At 47.4% G+C, this 21,973-nt stretch overlaps 3 protein-coding genes across 3 annotated transcripts; 1 reads left to right on the top strand and 2 right to left on the bottom strand.

The window, feature by feature from the left end:
* Nucleotides 1-1,373: 1,373 nt before the first annotated feature.
* LOC144277651 (olfactory receptor 52R1-like) lies at nucleotides 1,374-2,372 on the top strand. Its single transcript, XM_077838582.1, has one exon. It carries the CDS (start codon nucleotides 1,374-1,376, stop codon nucleotides 2,370-2,372), a length of 999 nt encoding a protein of 332 aa, XP_077694708.1.
* Nucleotides 2,373-10,979: 8,607 nt separating this feature from the next.
* LOC144277643 (olfactory receptor 52E8-like) lies at nucleotides 10,980-11,978 on the bottom strand. The gene has a single exon (XM_077838569.1). It carries the CDS (start codon nucleotides 11,976-11,978, stop codon nucleotides 10,980-10,982), a length of 999 nt encoding a protein of 332 aa, XP_077694695.1.
* An 8,789-nt stretch (nucleotides 11,979-20,767) lies between these two features.
* On the bottom strand, nucleotides 20,768-21,766 carry LOC144277639 (olfactory receptor 52K2-like). Its single transcript, XM_077838555.1, has one exon. It carries the CDS (start codon nucleotides 21,764-21,766, stop codon nucleotides 20,768-20,770), a length of 999 nt encoding a protein of 332 aa, XP_077694681.1.
* Nucleotides 21,767-21,973: the final 207 nt, after the last annotated feature.

The raw sequence follows: 21,973 nt of genomic DNA, 5'->3' as shown, positions 1-21,973 counted from the left end.
CCCCCGACCCACCAGGCTGGGCTCCCTCTCACACTGTGGTGCTGTGCTAAGTCGCCAAGCCTGCTCTTTCACCAGCAAACACACAGGTAGGGACACACCCAGCTGCAGAAGTTACAGACTGCTGTGATCGGCTGCGCACGGGGAGGCTACCGCTAAGGGAGTGCCCAGCTGCTCCATCTGGAGTGCAAAACAATATTATATTGTCTTGCGCTGAATAGATCTGCCCCAAGTTATCACTCTCATACGCTGGTTTGTGATAAAGCAAAAGCTAATTTATTAACTAGAAAAGATAGATTTTAAGTCATTATAAGGGATGTCAAACAGATCAAAGCATAATATGGGGTGTAGTGTCAGACCGGGGTTTTACCCATGTGGTCCGCTGTCTTGACTGTGGTATTGTGGCTTTTTAGCTGTCTAATAAATTCTTCTTAAAGAACTCCCACTTTCATTCCCATGTTTCTCTCCAAATTTTTCCTTCCCAAGAGTTTTGCTGATATTTATCCCTTTTGAAGCACAAAGTGTCTATAGATATTACTGGTTGGTAAATGTTCTGTTTGTCCATATGAGTATAATTACTTACATTCTTTTATTTTCCTCTCCTCTGTCATATACCCCCTTATTTGTCTTTTCTCTAAACTAAAGAGTCCCAGACTTTTCATTCTGTCCATGACTGACAGCCTCTCCCATTCTTATAACCTGTCTCGTAAAACTCCTTTTGATCTTTTATATCCTTTACAGAGACTGTGTGACCAAAACTGAGTGTGTGTCCAGAGCAAGTTATTCTCCTTCCCATTCCTCAGGTATCTGAACATTGTCTTTGTTTTGGCCTCTGCTGCGAATGAGCAGTTGTTTCCATGGAGCTGCTATCGGTGATGTCCCGATCTTTTCCCTGAAGTTTGTTCTAGATGGGGTGTATCCCCCAGCACATATCTTGACAAAGGTTTGGGGTTTGTTTCCACTCAAAGATTTTGAGCAACTGGGAGAATAGGGAACTCCCTCCATGATGGACTCTCTAGCCTGCCTTTCATTGTATTAAGAAACAATGATGGATAACTAGTATCCACACTCGTTTTTCCCGCTAGTGCCTATTAAGGTTTCTCATATCAAGATGTGTAGGAATTATTGACGCATGTAGCACCATGAAATATGGAATTGGCATTAGTAGGGTTAGTGGTTCATAATTCATTTCTCTGAATAATGAAAATGCCATTTTTCAGTGTGTGACGAGTGACCAGTCTGCTTCATACATGAGAAGAGCCCCAGTAATGCATGTAGTGTCTCATATTCACATTGTCTCTCCCCCCAGGCACTTGTACTGAGACCATCACCCTGGACCCTGGGCACATACAAGAAGTCAGGAGAACGTACAGTACATGCAAGATATATTGCTCTGCCTCAGCATTGGACACTTGCTCCCCTACTCCATGTCAGATTCCAACACAACCGACTTCACCAACCCCTCCACCTTCATCCTGCTGGGCATTCCTGGCCTGGAGGCAGCCCATGTTTGGATCTCCATCCCCTTCTGCACCATGTACATCATAGCCATCTTGGGGAATTTCACCATCCTGTTCATTGTGAAGAGGGAGACGAGCCTCCATGGGCCCATGTACTATTTCCTCTGCATGCTGGCCATCACCGACCTGGTCCTGTCCACGTCCATCCTGCCCAAAACGCTGAGCATCTTCTGGTTCAATTCCAGGGAGATCGATTTCAATGCCTGCCTCACCCAGATGTACTTTATGCACTGCTTCTCAGTGATGGAGTCTGGGATCTTTGTGGCCATGGCTTTCGATCGTTACGTGGCCATCTGCCATCCCCTGAGACATTCCACTATCCTAACAAACCCCATGATAGCCAAGATCTGCCTGGCCGTGGTGCTGCGCGGAGGCTTCTTTGTATTGCCTTATCTCCTCCTGGCGAGGCGGTGGCCATATTGCAGTAACAAAATCATCCCCCACACGCACTGTGAGCACATGGCCGTGGTGAAGCTGGCCTGTGCTGACACCCACCTCAGTAGTTACTACGGCCTCTTTGTGCTATTCTCTGTGATTGGTCTGGATGTGTTTTTTATCACTGTGTCCTATACCCAGATCCTCAGAGCAATCTTCAGCCTCCCCACAAAGGACGCCCGGCTGAAGACTTTGGGGACCTGCAGCTCCCACCTCTGTGCCATCTTAGCCTTTTACATCTCAGCTCTCTTCTCCTCCCTCACATACCGGTTTGGGCATAATGTGGATCTGCATTTCCATGTTTTCATTGCCAACGTGTATCTCCTGGTGCCCCCCATGCTAAACCCCATCATTTACGGGGTTAGGACCAAACAGATCCGGGACAGGGTGCTCCTGCTCTTTACTCAAAAAGAGACCTAAAGTTGTCTCCTGGTGCCCTGGCTCTCAGACCAAGCTCTGTGCAGAGCTGGCCTGAAGCATTGACTGGACGGTCAGAGAAACATTAAATTCTTTCCTGTCCTCATTGTGCTGTGTCAGTGTGACAAACTGTGGAACTGGTATATGTAGAACTCATTAAGTTGTCCCCTTTCTAATTGCTGGTAACTGAACCTCTGAGGCCCCGCCATCTGCCCAACCTCTCCCCTCAAGGCTCTGCCCCTCTCCACCTATTCCCACAGGGCTCCATCCCTGTTTCTTACTCATTCCATCCCTCTGTAACGCACTGGATTATCTCCACCTCCCTCCCCAATCCAGTTGGACTCCCTCTGCTCAGGGGTGGGATGGGAGCTGCTGCAGCTTGACAAGGAACCTGCCGTGAATGCCCTGAGCATGCAACGCTGTGGCTGACAGGCCGAACAGAGGAAGAGAGGGAAGCCAGGAAGCTGTATAGAAGCAGCTGAGGGTTGGGAGCAGAGCTGTAATACAGGCGGGAAAGACTGTGCATCGTATAGTTTGTGGCTCCTAAATCTCAGCTACAAATTTGTGAAGGAAGAAACCATTGTGCCGCTTATATCTTTCACTTTCAGCTCCCTTTTGTTCCTCCCAGCTGGGAGCCTGTAGCAGGCAGAGTCCTGGCATAGAATCATAGGACTGGAAGGGACCTTGAGATGCCATCAAGTCCAGTCCCCAAGCACCATCTAGACCAGCGGTGTCCAATAGAATTTTGATGCTAGCCACACTTGTGGTTTTGAATTTTTCTTATTAGCCACAGTATAAAAAAGCCACATGCATTAGGCACAATTCAATAGCCTATTAGCCACATGTGGCTAGTGGTGAACGTATTGGACACAGCTGATCTAGACCATCCCTCAGAGGTGTCTGTCCAACCTGCTCTTAAAAATTTCCAATGACGGAGATTCCACAACCTCCCTCAGCAATTTATGGGTATGGTTTGGGAGTCCTTTGCCCTGACCCAGGCCTAGGGAGCAAAGCAAGGAATCAGCTTTGAAGCTAGGAGGACAACAGCTGAGAGAGGTGGAAGGGTAAGCCCTCGCGTTAGCTGGGAAGGTGGGATGCTGGGCAGAGGCCGGGGTGGATGCGGTAGCTCATAGGGAGGGAGATAAACAGCACACCTGCCATTAGCCGGGTATTTACACATGTACACGGCACCTTACCTGGAACTACAGGTACACCCATTGCCCAGGGGCTGAAGCTGAACTGTGAAGCTGAGTCTTACATACGCTCTGCATGACACTTCTGGTTACTACATCTAGAAGCTCTTTAGCTAGGCCGCTAGGCAGTATTATCCCCGTGTCTTGGAGGGACTGAGCCACATAGTGATAAACTGATTTACCCAAAGCCACACAATAAGTCAGTGGTAGAGGTGAGAATTGGGAATCCTGACCCACACCCCACCCCTCCTCTTAGTTGTGATAGACGCACTGAGGCTATTTGTGTGTCATGATCAGTGGAGTTGCTGTCCTTCTTAAACAGGACTGTCATAAATATAAAGGGAAGGGTAACCCCTTTGAAATCCCTACTGGCCAGGGGAAAGCTCCTCTCACCTGTAAAGGGTTAAGAAGCTAAAGGTAACCTCGCTGGCACCTGACTAAAATGACCAATGAGGAGACAAAATACTTTCAAAAGCTGGGAGGAGGGAGAGAAACAAAGGGGTCTGTGTGTCTGTCTATATGCTGTTTTTTTCTGCCGGGGATAGACCAGGAATGGAATCTTAGAACTTTTAGGAAGTAATCTAGCTAGGTATGTGTTAGATTATGATTTCTTTAAATGGCTGAGAAAAGAATTGTGCTGAATAGAATAACTATTTCTGTCTGTGTATCTTTTTTGTAACTTAAGGTTTTGCCTAGAGGGGTTCTCTATGTTTTTGAATCTAATTACCCTGTAAGATATCTACCATCCTGATTTTACAGGGGGGATTTCTTTATTTCTATTTACTTCTATTTTTATTAAAAGTCTTCTTGTAAGAAACTGAATGCTTTTTCATTGTTCTCAGATCCAAGGGTTTGGGTCTGTGGTCACCTATGCAAATTGGTGAGGATTTTTATCCAACATTTCCCTGGAAAGGGGGGGTGCAAGTGTTGGGAGGATTGTTCATTGTTCTTAAGATCCAAGGGTCTGGGTCTGTAGTCACCTAGGCAAATTGGTGAGGCTTTTTACCAAACCTTGTCCAGGAAGTGAGGTGCAAGGTTTTGGGAAGTATTTTGGGGGGAAAGACGCGTCCAAACAGCTCTTCCCCAGTAACCAGTATTAGTTTGGTGGTGGTAGCGTCCAATCCAAGGACAACGGGTGGAATATTTTGTACCTTGGGGAAGTTTTAACCTAAGCTGGTAAAAGTAAGCTTAGGAGGTTTTTCATGCAGGTCCCCACATCTGTACCCTAGAGATCAGAGTGGGGGAGGAACCTTGACAAGGACAAATGTATTAATGAAACAACTAAACACTATGGCCGCTAAAACAGGTTTCCACACAGCTCAGTCTTCAGCCTTGTCTTGTTTGTTTACCAGGGAGCACACAGTGCCTAGAACTCTACAGGGTGCACCCTCAAAGGCCCTGATTAGGACATTTTGGTATCAGTGCACTGGAAATCATTAATAATAATAATCTCCGTTTAATAGATGGAGAGGCTGTGGCTCAGAGTGCGAATCTGACTTGCCCAAGGTCACCCAGTGAATCTGTGGCAGAGCTGGGACTCTTCAATCCCAGCTCACTGGTCTCTGATGATTCTTTCTCTCTAGTTAAATTATTTGGGCTAAATCCTTAGTTGGTGGAAGTAGGTGCAGCCCCCCTGAAATCAGGGGAGATCCCCTCACTAGAGAAAACAACAGAGATCTGCACCAGGCCTCTGTGCTGCTGCATGGACCATACGTGTCAGGTCTAAGAGAGTCTTGGCAGTAGTGAGCAATAGTCTGTGTCAGTGGTGCCCATATGTCACCGCGCCTCAGTGGGACGCAGCTGAGGATGCCAGATTCAGGCAACCTGCTGAGAAATGGGGCAGCCCCACCCTGGACTGGTGATTGTTCTATCCACAGATTCTACCAAGCCCGCAACAAACGGGGGTGGCAGGTTTGTACAAATTGTGGTGGTGCCCAGAATGCCCAGAGCCTGCCCCCCTCCAAGCTCTCCCCACCAACTTCCTAAGGCTCTGGGAGGGAGTTTGGGTGCAGGAGGATGCAGGCTCTGGGACGGAGTTGGGGTGCAGGGTGGGTGAAGGGCTGGCATGGAATTGGGGTGCAGGCTCTGGGCTGGGGCAGGGAATTGAGGTGCACAAGGGGTTCATGGTGCAGGCTCTGGGAGGGAGTTTGGGTGCAGAAGGGGGGAGAAGTCAGGCTCCGGGAGGGACTTTAGGTCGGGGAGGGGTTCTGGGGTGCAGGCTCTAGGAGAGAATTTGGGTGCTGGGTGCAGGCTCTGGGTAGGGGTGGAGATGCAGGAGGGGGTGAGGAGTGCAGGCTCTGGGAGGGAGTTTGGGTGCAAGAAGGGTGGGAGGGAGGGGGTGAGGGTGCAGGTGGGAATTTGGGGGTGGGAGGGAGTGTGTCAGGAGCAAGTGGGGGTGCAGGAGGTGTGGGGGGAGGGGATGTGGGTACAGGCTCTGGAAGAGGGTGGGGGGTTCGGTGCTTACCTGGAGCACCCCCTCCGGCAGCGGCTCTTAGGTAGGGTGGGCCGGGGGTCTCCATGCACTGCTGCCCCCAGGCACCTTCCCCGCAGCTTCCCGTTGGCTGCAGGGGTGCTCAGAGCAGGGGCAGCACGTGGAGACACAGCCGCCCCCGGACTGCAGGGACGGGCCAGCAGCCACCGAGCGAGCAGCGAGCGTGCAGGAAGCCGCTCAGCTCCACTGCGCTGCTGGGGGTGGCAGCTGGGGCATCCTGGGCCATGTTAAATCGCCCAGGGGCGGCAGGTGGGCTAGGGGGACACCCCGGGAAATATGCAGGGGGTGGCAGGTGGGGCCAGGACAGAGATTCAGTCCCAAACTTTGCTGGAGCCAGGGCCAGGAATATTTCTGGTGCCTGGGCACCACGGGCCCATATAACTCGCCGCCTATGGCAACAAATGTTAACTTCTGTCTCACCACACTGATTAACTGGAAGCCACAATTGCAGTCTCCTGAGGTATCCCAGCACTCGGCTCACCACCCAGATACTGGACTTCATGATGAGTGGTCAGATTCACCACGTATAGACTCATTCTAACCTCAAGAGATCAACCACTTAGCCAGGTCAATATATAACTCAGATCTTATCCAATAATCGTGACACTGCCAATCCCTTAGCAATTAAATATTAAAGCATTAAAAATAAAATAAAAGAAGAAGAGCTATAAATGGTTGAGAGATCAGATACATCCAAGTGATGTTTCAGTGTTCAGAGATCAGGACCACAGCAGTGAAGAAATAAACTGCTCACTTGCAAAAGTCTCTCTGGAATCACCCAAACAGGTTGGGGATCATTAGTCCTTCTTCAGAACTTCCTTGATAGAAATCCAAACCAGAGAACTGAAGGAGGATATTAAGACGAGGTGGGGATGTCTCAGAGGTCCTTTTATATCCTCTGCTCTGTGCATGGAATTTTACTGTCCCAAACAAAAATCACTGTCTCTGTTTGTGGAAAGTTACAGGCCCAAGAGGGAGTCCAGGGTCACCTGAGCATACCACATGTCCTTATATATTTCAGTGCCTCATGGAGGCAGATGTTGCCCGTATTTTTGCTGAGTGTGTTTCTTCGATGGCCCATTGTGAGAGCTAAGTGTCCTTGAAGGGCCATCAACACATAGATGTGTGGCCTTCATATAAATTCTATGTGCGGGGTTTTACCCAAGAATACAACACATGTATAAGATACAAGACCCTGGCCAATATTAATAACTTCAGATACAAAGGTGATACATGCATATAAACAGGATCATCATATTTAGCAAATCATAACTTACCCACTGACACCTGACAGGACATACTTTGTACAACATTTGTTGCAATTGTATAACCGTGGTAGGAACCATGGTAGCAATGATAAAAATGGTCATATTCAATCATACAGCATCACACCATGTTCTCCTCCCACCATGGTGCGAGAGCTGCTAGCCACCTAAGCAAGGGGCATTGCCTGGATTCTAGCAGGGCAAGCAGCTGGGACACTAGACCCACTAGAGGATGGGAAGAACAGATAAAAAACTGTTTTTTCTGCAGGTTTCAGAGCAGCAGCCGTCTTAGTCTGTATTCACAAAAAGAAAAGGAGTACTTGTGGCACCTTGGAGACTAACAAATTTATTTGAGCATAAGCTTTCTGCAGGAAGCCTGCTCCTTAAACAAAGACAGGAGGAAAGAGTTCTTGAAAGGTGAAAGGTGGACATCCGTGAACTAGACTGTTTCCTCCAATGTAGCCAGCTAGTCCCCTTGGCTTTGAACCTTAACTTCTGTTTGTCTAAAGCATCTTTCAAAAAGGCTTCCAGGCTAGATCCACAAAGGCTCTTGGGAAAATATTGTATGTAGGTGCTAATGCCTTTCTCAAACCCCGGCTCAGCTGCTGTGTAACCCTGAAGGCGCCGCAGATTCCACCAGTAGCCGGCACAAAGCGACCTGGGGGCTGACGCTGCTCCCCAGCTAACGAGCTGCTCAGAGTCTTCGCTCAGGCCTCAATTCCGCTGGGGGTCTCCAACGTGCTGTTCCCCTGCCCATCCCCCTGCAGGCCTGATCCGTTAGGCGTTCTCAGATCATGCCTCCTGCGTGAGGCCTTGCAGTTCGGGAATGTGTGTATGTACAAGTGTGGCCGTGTGTGTGTGTGTGCGTGTCCACCTGTGTTTGTGCACGTGTATCGCTCTGAGTGCGCGTGTGGGTATGTGTGTGTTTACATGCCCGTGTGTGTGTATTTGCACCCCCAGAATATCCCATAGACCAGTCGCTTAGCACCCTCACGTGGAATGTCGGAGACCCAGATTCAAATCCCTAATCCACTAAAAGTTTTTTTGTACTAAGTTGTACAGCTCCAGCCGGAGTCACTGAGGGCCCCACCTGAAATTCTCATTTCCTGCTGCTCAGGGCGCTCACGTGGGGTGTGGGAGACCTGTCTTCAAGTCCCTACTCCAAATACGGTAGAGCAAAGATTTTGATCTGGGTCTCCTACGTCTCTCGGGTCACCCACAAGAAAACTCTGACCTGTTCTAGGCATCTCACTCTCGGAGAGGACTCACAGCTGACAGTCCCATGTAGAAATATCCTCCTCTCATCAGCTGGACTCCTGGAGTCACACATCAGTGGGAGTTAAGTACTTAAGGATCTTAGTGAACCATGAGAAAAAACCCACTGGATGATGATTCCCCGTGGACATCACCTTGCTGAGACCTATCAGTTAGCCAGTTCTCACTCCATCTAATGAGTGCTCTAATGACACTGTCTAGTGCCAGTCTGTTAATCTGAATGTCATATTGAACGAGGTCAAACAACTGGCAATGGTCTAAATGTGGACAAATTAGAAAGAGTCCAGCGGAGGGCAACAAAAATGATTAGGGGGCTGGGGCACATGCCTTATGAAGAGAGGCTGAAGAAACTGGGATTATTTAGTTTGCAGAAGAGAAGAGTAGGGGGTAGATTTGATAGCAACCTTCAGTTACCTAAAGGGGGATTCCAAAGAGGATGGAGTTAAAGGAGGAAGTTCTGTGTGCAAGTCCCTAATTCCACTCAGCCGAATTACTGAGTGGAACTAATGTTCCATACTTTTCAGATGGTATCAACAGCTGGTTGGTTTTTTCATGCTCTCTCCAGGGGGTGGGACAAAAGAGCTTGCGGGCACCACACAGGAAGGAATTCCCAAGCGCGCTTTCCTGGGTTCTCAGGAAGGTTTTTGCATTTGGGTGGTGGCAGTGATAACAGACCAAGGCCAGGGAATCTGTAACCTTGGGGAGTTTTAAGGCAAGCCTTTAGTGGCAAGTATTTTTAAGGTCTTTTGCAGGCCCCCACCTCCTGTACTCGAAACGTCAGAGCGGGCAAACAGCCTTGACAACTGGCAATCAAGATGGGATTTTTTTTTCTCAAAGGTCAGCTCTAGTTCAAATGGGAATTAATGAAGGGCAACCCTATGGCTGTGGGATGCAGGAGGTCAGAACAGGGTCCCTCAAAGCCATATAATCTACATATCTTGCCACACCCTGATTGCCACATTTCAGGTCTGGGCAGGTTGAAAGGAATACAAGAAATTCAGTGCTCATCGATGATTGCTACTCAATGCCACTGGTAGCAAATGAACCAGATTTTCTGTCATTCTTTGTGCACCCCTACTGCTAAGGAGAAGGGGCCCAGGCTGAGTGGGGAGTGGAGCAGTGCCAACCAGAGCCAGAGGGGCAGGGGAGCAGCCCAGGGAGGAGAGAGCTGTGTAATCAGGAAAGCCAAAGGAAATTGGAGTTGCAGCTGGCAAGGCATGTGAAGAGTAACAAGAAGGGTTTCTAAAGGTATGTTAGCAACAAGAAGGTGGTCAGGGAAAGCGTGGGACCCTTACTGAATGGGGGAGGCAACCTAGGGAAAAGGCTGAAGTCCTCAATGCTTTTTTTCCTTCATTCTTCAAAGACAAGATCAGCCCCCAGACTTCTGCCCTCTACAACACAGTATGGGGAGGAGGTGAGCAGCCCTCCATGGTGAAAGAACTAGTTGATGACTATTTAGAAAAGCTGGATATGCACATGGGGCTGGATGCAATACATCCAAGGGTGCTGAGGGAGTTGCAGAGCCATTGGCCATTATCTTTCAAAATTTGTGGTGATCGGGACAGGTCGAGGACAATTGGAAAAAGGCAATATAGTGCCCATCTTTTAAAAAGTGAAGGAGAAACTGGCGAACTACAGACCAGGCAGCCTCACCTGAAAAAAAACATGGGGCAGGTCCTCAAGGAATCTATTTTGAAGCACTTGGAGGAGGGGGAAGTTAATCAGGAACAGTCAACATGGATTCACAAAAGGCAAGTCATGCCTCACCAACCTCATAGCCTTCTATGATGAGATAACTGGAGCTGCCGATATGGGGAAAGTGGTCCTTAAGTGTCCTCAAGTGACTTGCCACAAGATGTCAAACATGTTTATATAAGAGATTAGTAGATTTATTATTACTTTAATTTTCTTTCTTTTATGTAGGAATTAGAAACACTGCTCCTGTCAGCTAATTGCCAAGTTATCTGCCAAAACCCTAGAATTTTCAAGTGCCTAAGTACCCCCGGGGATCACAGTTAAAGTTGGCCCCCACACACACCAAAATCTGAAATGAAGTCCCTGCAGCATGATATGGTGAGGTGGAGACAATCCAGCAACTGATGGGGAAGGGGAAGAAGATGAGCGACCCATGGGAAGAGATGGGGCTTTGGGCGGAGCTTCAAAGTCCAGTTACCAGCAATTAGATGTGTGGCCACCCTATGAGTTAATGAGTTGTACACAGACCCATTTCCTAGTTTGTCAGTCTGACACAGAATAGTGTGGTCAGGAAAGGATTGAATGTCACTTGTACTGTACAAACAGTGATTCAGGGAAGGGGCCCCAACACCTTGTCCCCAGCCAGCTCTGCATGGAGCTCGGTCTGAGAACAGAGCAGCAGCAGAAAACTTTAGGTCCCTTTATGAGAAAAGAAACGGAATAGCCTGTCCCGGATCTGTCTGGTCCTCACCCCGTAGATGATGGGGTTTAGCATGGGGGGCACCAGGAAGGACACATTGGCCATGAGAACATGGAAATGCAGGGCCATATTGTGGCCAAACCGCTGCGTGAGGAAGGAAAAGAGAGCTGGGATGTAAAAGGCTACAATGGCACAGAGGTGGGAGCTGCAGGTTCCCAAACTCTTAAGTTGGGTGTCCTTTGTGGGGATGCTGAAGATGGCCCTGAGGATTTGGATATAGGACACAGTGATAAAAAACACATCGAGACCAGTCACAAAGAATACCACAGAGAGGCCATAGTAACTACTGATGTGGATGTCAGTGCAGGCCAGTTTCACCACAGCCATGTGCTCGCAGTATGCGTGGGGAATGACGTTGGTTCTGCAATATGGCCACCTCCTCGCCAGGAAGGGAATGGGCAGTACGAGTATGCTGCCACGCAGCACCACGGCCAGGCCGATCTTGGCCACCAGGGGGTTTGTCAGGATGGTGGAATATCTCAGGGGGTCACAGATGGCCACGTAGCGATCAAAAGCCATAGCCACAAGAATCCCAGATGCCATCGTTGAGAAGCAGTGAATGAAGTACATCTGGGTGAGGCAGGCACTGAAATCGATCTCCCTGGAATTGAACCAGAAGATGCTCAGTGTTTTGGGTAGGATGGATGTAGACAGGACCAGGTCGCTGATGGCCAGCATGCAGAGGAAATAGTACATGGGCCCATGGAGGCTCGGCTCCATCTTCACAATGAATAGGATGGTGAAATTCCCCAAGATGGCTATGATGTACATGGTGCAGAAAGGGATGGAGATCCAGACATGGGCTGCCTCCAGGCCAGGAATGCCCAGCAGGATGAAGGTGGAGGGGTTGGTGAAGTCGGTTGTATTGGAATCTGACATGGAGTAGGGAAGAAGGTGTCCAACTCTGAGGCAGAACGGTATCTCCTGCATGTACCATACGTTCCCCTGACTTCCTGTATGTGCTCAAGCTCTAGGGTGATGGTTGCAGGAAATATTCCTGGATGGAGAGACAAAGGTAATATGAGATGTAACATGAACTCTTGGAGGTGTTCTCATGGGTGAAGCAGATTTGTCACTCTTCACACACTGATAAATGGTGATTTCACAACTCAGGGAAATGAATTATGAACAACTGACCCTGTTAATGCATATTCCATATATTGTTGTACTCTATGCATCAATAATTCTTACACACTGTGGTGTGGGTAACATTATTAGGCATCAGCAGGAAATGCAATGAGACCCAGGCTAGTGGGCCTCTGCTGTAGGGATTTTCCCATTCCCACAGTGGCTCAAAATCTGAGAGTGAAAAAAATCCAAACCTTTGCCAAGACATGTGCCGGGGGAAACATCCCAACTGCTACAGACCACTGGGGCAAAAAAACCCTGTATATCATTGATAGCAGCTCCATGGAAACACTTGCTCTTTCACAGCAGTGACTAAAACAATGACAATGTTCAAATGTGAAAGGAATAGGGTGGAGAATAACCTGCACTGGATATGCACTCAGGTTTGGTCTCCAGTCTCTATGAAAAACAGAGCAAATAAAAAGGGGGGTTCCAAGACAGGATATGAGAATGGGGGAGGTTGCCATATGTGGACAGAATGAAAAGTCTGGGACTATTTAATTTAGAGAAGAGACAAAAAGGGAGCATTTGATAGATGAGAGAAAAATAAAGAATGGAAGTGAGTACATTAAAATGGACAAACAGAGAACAGTTCCCAACCAGTAATAGCTGTAGACACTTAGTGCTTTGAAAGGGCTAATTCCCCAAAGCTGCGTCAAATTATCAGCAAAACTGATTGGGAGGAAAAAATATAGACGGGGAAATGAGAATGAAAATTGGTAGCTCTTTAAAAAGTGTTCTTTAGAGAGTTAAAAATCCTCAATTCCACAATCAAAAAGTGCCCAACTTTGGCTAGAAAACCAGTTCAGTGGCAAAGTGAAGGCAGTACTAATGCGGGGGGGGGGGAAGCAATATAGAACTAATGGGATAAAGGGAAAATAGATAGCAAGCAATACATATTGGAAGCTATGAAAATTGATAAGGGATGTAAAAAAATTGAGGAAAAATCAAAAGAAATCCTAGAAAAGGTTTAAGCCAAATCCTAGTGGGTGAAAAGAAACTGGTTAAAGTTGAAAAAAGGCAGATGTATTCAAGATATAGTTTAGTTCTGTATTTGGAAAGAACCTTTATGATATACATATATCACATGAGGTGATGAAATACTTTCCAGTCCATTAGCAGTCAAGGAGCATGTTAAAGAGCGTGCATGGTAGAACCTTAGACTTACAAACACCAGAGTTACGAACTGACCAATCAACCACACTTCTCGTTTGGAAGCAGATGCACACAATCAGGAAGCAGCAGAGCCCAAAAAATAGCAAAAATGGTAAATACAGGACAGTTCTGTGTTACCTCTAAAGCATAAACAAAAAAGGGAAAGTTTAAAAAAAAAGATTTGACAAGGCTACGAGACAATGGAAATGCTGGTATGGGATTAGTTAACAAAAACGTTTAGGAATATAATTAATGTCAGACAATAACAGGGTTTGTGGAAAACCAGTTTTGTCAAATAAACCCAATCTCGTCCTTCCATGAGAGTACGTTTGGCTGATCAAGGAAACTGCACACTTCTCGCTTGGAAGCAGATGCACACAATCAGGCAAGAGCAGAGCCCCCCAATAGAAAAAGGGTAAATACAGGACAGTTCTGTGTTAACTGTAAAGCATGGAAAAGAAGGGAAAGTTTAAAAAAAAATATTTGACAAGGCTAGGAGACAATGGAAATGCTGGTATGGGATTAGTTAACAAAAACGTTTAGGAATATAATTAATGTCAGACAATAACAGGGTTTGTGGAAAACCAGTCTTGTCAAATAAACCCAATCTCGTCCTTCCATGAGAGTACGTTTGGCTGATCAAGGAAACTGCACAGATGCAAGAGGCTGATTTCTCTGAGGTATTTAATTAAGTAAGGGAAAACATTCAGATAAAAATGAACACACTACAGTACCAGTGAAGCACATATAAAATGGACTAAAAGATGGCAGATCTCAGAGAGCAGTTGCCAGTGGGCCATTGTCACCAAATGGGGCTGTTTCTAGTGGGGTTCTGTGGGGATCAGTTCTACGCCTGATGCGATTGAATATTTTGATCAGTGATCTGGAAGCAAATAGACAATCACTGCAGAAAAAAAAAATTGGGTACAACGGAAAGATTGGCCGAGCAGTTACAATAAGGCAGCCAGGGCAGCCACACCGATTGATCTAGAGCATCGCAATACAGTCAAAAGACAAGTTATCATCTCGGAACAGAAATGCAGGCTCAACCCCCAGACTACGGGACAGTATCATGGAACACAGGGGCCCTGAAAAGGATTTTGGGGTCACTGTGGACGACCAACACATCATGAGCTCTCCGTGCGACGCTGTGGCGAAAGGGCTGATGTGATCCTTGGATGCATAAACAGGGGAGTGGAGAGTTGGAGCAGGGGAAGCATTTTAGCTCTGCAAACGGTTTCGGTGAAAAACAACTGCGTCCAATTCTGGGGTCCACATTTTAAAAAGGATGTTGAAAAATTGGGAGAGAGTGCAAAAAAGAGCCACAAAAATGCTTTGAGGCTGGAGAAAATGCCTGACAGTGAGAGACTTTAAGAGCTACAGCTACTTATGTTATCAAAAAGATGATCAACTGAGACGTTTATGAGGCGAACGCTGTGGGGTATAACAGGCTTTTGAATCCAGCGGAGAAAGGCAGAGCAAGATCCAGTGCCTGGAAGCTGAAGCCAGACAAATTCCAAGGGCAAATGGTTAGCACTGAGGGTTATAATAAGAGAATAAACACTGAGCGTGATTAACCATTGGAACAATCTGTGAAGGGAAGTGATGGATTCCCAAACTCTACATGTCAGATAAAGACTCAATACTTTTCTGGAAGATCTGCTTGAGGGCTTGTCCACACTTAAATGTGTACAGCTACCGTACCGCTTCAGTTTAGCGCTTCTCCCGGCTGCGCAGGTAATCCACCTCCCTGAGAGGGGGTAGCTAGGTTGATTGAAGCACTTTATGTTGACCTCATGCTGTCTACACGGAGGTTAGGTTGCTATAGGTACATCTTTCAGGGCTGTGGCTTTTTTTCTTATTGCAGAAAACCCACAGAAATGTAGTTTTCGGTTTCATTAACAGAGGCGTAACATGCAAGTCATGGGAGGGGATGGTATTCTTCTACTCGGTGCTGGTCAGGCCTCAGCTGGAGTTTTGTGTTTAGTTCTGGGCATCAGTGTATAGAAAGGATGTAGACAAACTGGAAAAAAATCCAGAGGCGAGAGACAAAGCTGATCCAAGGTATGGAATACCAAGCATACGAAAAAAAGGCTGAAGGAACTGGGTGTTTTTAGTATGGAAAGAGGAGATTAAAGGGGGACATGATAGCCATCTTTGAATACTTGAAAAGGTGCCATAAAAGAGATGGAGAAATGTTCCCTCTTGTCACATAGCGCAAGACAAGAGGCAATGGGTTCAAACTACAGCACAGCAGCATTAGATGAAATCTCAGGAAAAACTTGCAAAGAGTGAGAACAGGAGGGCAATGGAACGGACGCCTCAGGAGGACATGGAGGCTCCTTCGCTGGAGGTTTTCCAAAGGAGGCTGGACCGTCATCTGTCCTGGATGCAACAAATCCTGTATCTTGGCAGGCAGTTAGACTAGCTGACCCTTGTGGTGCCTTCTCACTCTGTGGCTCTGTGATTCATGATGTAAAGTCCTACTGTAGATGAGGGCTTTGTGAAACACAAGCTTTGGAGCCCAATACAGGGGTAACTAGGTGAAATTTAATGGCCTGTGTTATACAGGAGTCAGACTGGATGATCAAATGGGCCCTTCTGGCCTTGAACCCTATGAATCGATTGATAAAGAAACTAGATCAAGCATTTACGTTTACTCTGTCTCATAACACATGCAAAGGGAACATTCAATTACACTGATAGTCTGAACATATCATACTGATAAAAGAAAATTGTTTACATAATACCTATTTGGCCTGTGGAACTCCTTGCCACCGACATTATTGGAGCAAAGAGTTTAGCTGAATGGGATTCACAGGTGGATTGGCCATTGAAAGTGGTGCTGCTGGCATGACCTGTAGTTAAGGGGACTGACACCTTCCATTAGAAGACCTCATTTTGAGTTGCATATGAGTTTGCCAAACTCTAAGCAATTCGACTGAAATTTACCACACTGGACATCTGCTTATGGCGGAATATACATAAAGTTTCAGGCATAACAGTTCGACAAATTCTTGAATGGAGCTAGGAGAGAAGATGTCTTGCTGATGCTGACAAATCCTTATAATTGCCTCAGTGAGGAGCAGACCAAAGTCAGGTAACAGCCCCCCTGTTAACAGCCAGATCCCTGGGTTTGTCGAGAAGCTGAGCTCCTCAGCAAAGGATGTGTACCTGTGAATCCTGAGAAGGAAGTGTCCTCCCTGGGAATCCCCCTCAGGTAGCCATGTCCCATACCTCTCTCACCCCAGCATCTGCAGGAGCATCCCAAGCCAAGAGCCAACACACGGGCATGCACTGTTTATAATATAGCTCTGTGCAATCCCACAGGATTTTGCTCAGCATCTAGCAGAGAAGCAGCATCTGGATGTAAACAGGCTGGAGACAAGCCTTTCTGCAATTCTGGGCTATTTATCCAGCTTTAGGAACAAACAGTAATTAAGGGAACTTCCCAAAGGGAGATGAGAACTCCTGGGCTCTGTCCTCAGAGACAAACTGGCTGCACTTTTTATTTGGGTATATTAAAAATGTATAGTTAATTAGGAAAAAACAGAGGCTAATGCCTAGATCTGATAGCCTGTAGATATCTAGGAGGGATGGATAGATAGTAGACAGACAGATCTGGAGAATGATGACTGAGGGGAGACACAAACACTTTCTGGAGGCACACTGGACTGTCTAAGGCATCAGAGACCAGTAATTCTCATCAGTAACTATCATCATGTTGTGCAGCACCTTTCACTGAAGGATTTTGAAAACACCTAGGAAAGGAAAGTGACTATGAACGTATCCCCATTATACAGATAAGTAAACTGAGGCACAGGGCGACATGAATTGTCCAGTGTGACACAGAGATTGAGTGTCAGAATGAGAGACAGATCCCAGGAGATCTGACTGCCCTGCCTTAACCACAGTCCTTCCTTCTCGCCAAGAGGGAAATGGACGCCCGCTCTGGCAGGGATGGTCCATTGGGCGGTATGCAGAGGCAAGCCAGGAAGAGGGAGCCTGAGCCTTCACCATCCTCTGAAGGTGAAACTGAAGTTTTCAGAACTAGCTGCAGTTTGTGAGCTCCTGTGAGGAGTGAACTCCAGGACGCCACTTCTGCTCCCACTCAGAAACCTGCCAACCCATCACAGTCAGGGGGTCAGTTCAGGGGAGCAGACTCAATAAAAGCAACATCAACAGAATACTCCTGTGGATAGAGTGCAGCCAGGGGGCCTGACCTGGGGACAGAGGCCTCGCCCTCCCCCCACAGCTGCCCTGGAACAAGGGGGACCCTGTAGGCAGGATAGAGCCTGGATTAGTGTTTGCAATGGATTTATTCTCTCCCTCTCGGTTCATTTCCTCCCAGGCTCCGCCAGGTGGCATTGAAATCTAATGTTCCAGTCTGAGTCAGACTTTCCGGGGGTGCTTCGGCTGGAGGGTTCTTGGATTGCCACAGCTGAGCTCTCTGCCGGCTCGTCTGGCTGATCGGGTGTACTTCTCCAGTGCAGAGTACCTGGGTTTTTAAGCACTGGAATGAGACTGAATGAATTCTCCTGACCAAACACTCTGTAGCTGGCCAGCACGGTTTGACTTTCGTCTCTAGTTAAGGCAAAGGGGAGGGGATAGGCACTGATTTACCTGGTTTATTGTGTTGATTATTTATTATCATTATTTGTGTTGTGGAAGCCTCCAGAGGCCCAGCTCCAGTTCAGGGCCCTTTGTGCTGGGCCCTTCGCAAACACAGAAGGAGAAAGAGCCACTGCCCCAAGGATCTTATAAATGAAATTCAGACAAGACACAGCTCACGTGGGATGTAGGAGACCTGTCTTTAAGTCCCTACTCCAAATACGGTAGAGCAAAGATTTTGGATCTGGGTCTCCTACGTCTCTCGGGTCACCCACAAGAAAACCTTGACCTGTTCTAGGTATCTTGCTCTAGGAGAGGGCTCACTGCTGACAGTCCCATGTAGAAAAAAACTCCTCTCATCAGCCGGACTCCTGGAGTCACACATCAGTGGGAGTCAGGTACTTAAGGACCTTAGTGAACCATGAGAAAAAAAAACCACTGGATAATGATTCCCCGTGGACATCGCCTTGCTGAGATCTATCAGTTAGCCAGTTCTCACTCCTTCTAATGAGTGTTCTAATGACACTTTCTAGCGCTCGTCTGTTAATCTGAAAGTCATATTGAACTAGGTGAAATAACTTGCAATCGTCTAAATTTTGGACTAGATGACCTCCTGAGGTCCCTTCCAACCCTGATATTCTATGAAATGTGGATAAATTAGAGAGATGCCAGTGGAGGTCAATGAAAATGGTTAGGGGCTGGGGCACATGCCTTATGAAGAGAGGCTGAAGAAACGGGGATTATTTAGTTTGCAGAAGAGAAGAGTAGGGGGTAGATTTGATAGCAACCTTCAGCTACCTGAAGGGGGGTTCCCAAGAGGATGGAGTTAAAGGTGGAAGTTCTGTGTGCACGTGTCTAATTCCGCTCAGCCGAATTACTGAGTGGAACTAATTTTCCATACTTTTCAGCCGGTATCAACAGCTGGTTGTTTTTTTCATGCTCTCTCCAGGGGGTGGGATAAAAGAGCTTGCAAACACCTCACAGGAAGGAATTCCCATGTGTGGTTTCCTGGGTTCTCAGGAAGGTTTTAGCATTTGGGTGGTCGAAGCGATAACAGACCAAGGCCAGGGAATCTGTAACCTTGGGGAGTTTTAAGGCAAGCCTTTAGTGGCAAGTATTTTTAAGGTCTTTTGTAGGCCCCCACCTCCTGCACTCAAAATGTCAGAGTGGGCAAACATCCTTGACAACTGGCAATCAAGATCAAATGTTTTTTTTTCTCAAAGATCAGCTCTAGTTCAAATGGGAATTAATGAAGGGCAGCTCTATGGCCTCTGTGATGCAGGAGGTCAGAGCAGGGTCCCTCATAGCCATATCATCTACTAATCTATCTAGAGTTCCCAGCAAGGATAATATTTGTCTATTCCTCATTCTGGGTCCTTGCCAAACCCTGGGTGCCACATTTCGGTCTTGGCAGGTGAAAACGAATACAGGAAATTCAGTGTTCAACCATGCTTCCTACTCAATGCCACTGGGAGCAAATGAACCAGACTGCCTGTGATTCTTTGTGCACCCCTACTGCTAAGGAAAGAGAAGCAGCCCAGGCTTAGCTGGGAGTGGAGCACTGCCGACCAGGGCCAGAGGGGCCAGAGGAGCAGCCCAGGGAGGAGAGCTGTGTAATCAGGAAAGCCAAAAGAAACTGGAGTTGCAGCTAGCAAGGGATGTGAGGGGTAACAAGAAGGGTTTCTACAGATATGTTAGCAACAAGAAGGTGGTCAGGGAAAGCGTGGGACCCTTACTAAATGGGGGAGGCAACCTAGGGACAGACGATGTGGAAAAGACTGAAGTCCTCTATGCTTTTTTTCCTTCGTTCTTCAAAGACAAGGTCAGCCCCCAGACTGCTGCCCTCTACAACACAGTATGGGGAGGAGGTGAGCAGCCCTCCATGGTGAAAGAACTGGTTGATGACTATTTAGAAAAGCTGGACATGCACATAGGGCTGCAATACATCCAAAGTGCTGGGGGAGTTGCTGAGCCATTGGCCATTATCTTTCAAAATTTGTGGTGATTGGGACAGGTCGAGGACAATTGGAAAAAGGCAAATATAGTGCCCATCTTTTAAAAAGTGAAGGAGAAACTGGCGAACTACAGACCAGGCAGCCTCCCCTGAAAAAAACATGGGGCAGGTCCTCAAGGAATCTATTTTGAAGCACTTGGAGGAGGGGGAAGTTAATCAGGAACAGTCAACATGGATTCACAAAAGGCAAGTCATGCCTCACCAACCTCATAGCCTTCTGTGATGAGATAACTGGAGCTGCGCATATGGGGAAAATGGTCCTTAAGTGACTTGCCACAAGATTTCAAACACGTTTATATAAGAGATTAGTAGATTTATTATTACTTTAATTTTCTTTCTTTTATGTAGGAATTAGAAACACTGCTCTTGTCAGCTAATTGCCAAGTTATCTGCCAAAACCCTAGAATTTTCAAGTGCCTAAGTACCCCCGGGGATCACAGTTAAAGTTGCCCCCACACACACACCAAAATCTGAAATGAAGTCCCTGCAGCAAGATATGGTGAGGTGGAGACAATCCAGCAACTGATGGGGAAGGGGAAGAAGATGAGCGACCCATGGGAATAGATGGGGCTTTGGGCGGAGTTTCAAAGTCCAGTTACCAGCAATTAGATGTGTGGCCACCCTATGAGTTAATGAGTTGTACACAGACCCATTTCCCAGTTTGTCAGTCTGACACAGAATAGTGTGGTCAGGAAAGGATTCAATGTCACTTGTGCTGTACAAACAGTGATTCAGGGAAGGGGGCCCATCACCTTGCCCCAGCCAGCTCTGCATGGAGCTCGGACTGAGAACAGAGCAGCAGCAGAAAACTTTAGGTCCCTTTATGAGAAACGAAACAGCGTAGCCTGTCCCGGATCTGTCTGGTCCTCACCCCGTAGATGATGGGGTTTAGCATGGGGGGCACCAGGAAGGACACATTGGCCATGAGAACATGGAAATGCAGGGCCACATTGCGGCCAAACCGCTGCGTGAGGAAGGAGAAGAGAGCTGGGATGTAAAAGGCTAAAATGGCACAGAGGTGGGAGCTGCAGGTTCCCAAACTCTTAAGTTGGGTGTCCTTTGTGGGGAGGCTGAAGATGGCTCTGAGGATTTGGATATAGGACACAGTGATAAAAAACACATCGAGACCAGTCACAAAGAATACCACAGAGAGGCCATAGTAACTACTGATGCGGATGTCAGCGCAGGCCAGTTTCACCACAGCCATGTGCTCACAGTATGCGTGGGGGATGATGTTGGTTCTGCAATATGGCCACCTCCTCGCCAGGAAGGGAATGGGCAGTACGAGTATGCTGCCACGCAGCACCATGGCCAGGCCGATCTTGGCCACCAGGGGGTTTGTCAGGATGGTGGAATATCTCAGGGGGTCACAGATGGCCACGTAGCGATCAAAAGCCATAGCCACAAGAATCCCAGATGCCATCACTGAGAAGAACTGAATGAAGTACATCTGGGTGAGGCAGGCACTGAAATCGATCTCCCTGGAATTGAACCAGAAGATGCTCAGTGTTTTGGGCAGGATGGATGTAGACAGGACCAGGTCGCTGATGGCCAGCATGCAGAGGAAATAGAACATGGGCCCATGGAGGCTCGGCTCCATCTTCACAATGTACAGGATGGTGAAGTTCCCCATGATGGCTATGGCGTACATGGTGCAGAAGGGGATGGAGATCCAGACGTGGGCTGCCTCCAGGCCAGGAATGCCCAGCAGGATGAAGGTGGAGGGGTTGGTGAAGTCGGTTGTATTGGAATCTGACATGGAGTAGGGAAGAAGGTGTCCAAGTCTGAGGCAGAACGGTGTCTCCTGCATGTACCATACGTTCCCCTGACTTCCTGTATGTGCTCAAGCTCTAGGGTGGTGGTTGCAGGAAATATACCTGGATGGAGAGACAAAGGTAATATGAGATGTAACATGAACTCCTGGAGGTGTTCTCATGGGTGAAGCAGATTTGTCACTCTTCACACACTGATAAATTGTGTTTTCACAATTCAGGGAAATGAATTATGAACAACTGAC

Source organism: Eretmochelys imbricata, chromosome 1 (assembly GCF_965152235.1).
Source record: "Eretmochelys imbricata isolate rEreImb1 chromosome 1, rEreImb1.hap1, whole genome shotgun sequence".
Lineage (NCBI taxonomy): Eukaryota > Metazoa > Chordata > Testudines > Cheloniidae > Eretmochelys > Eretmochelys imbricata.
This window is presented reverse-complemented; position numbering and strand designations above follow the sequence as displayed.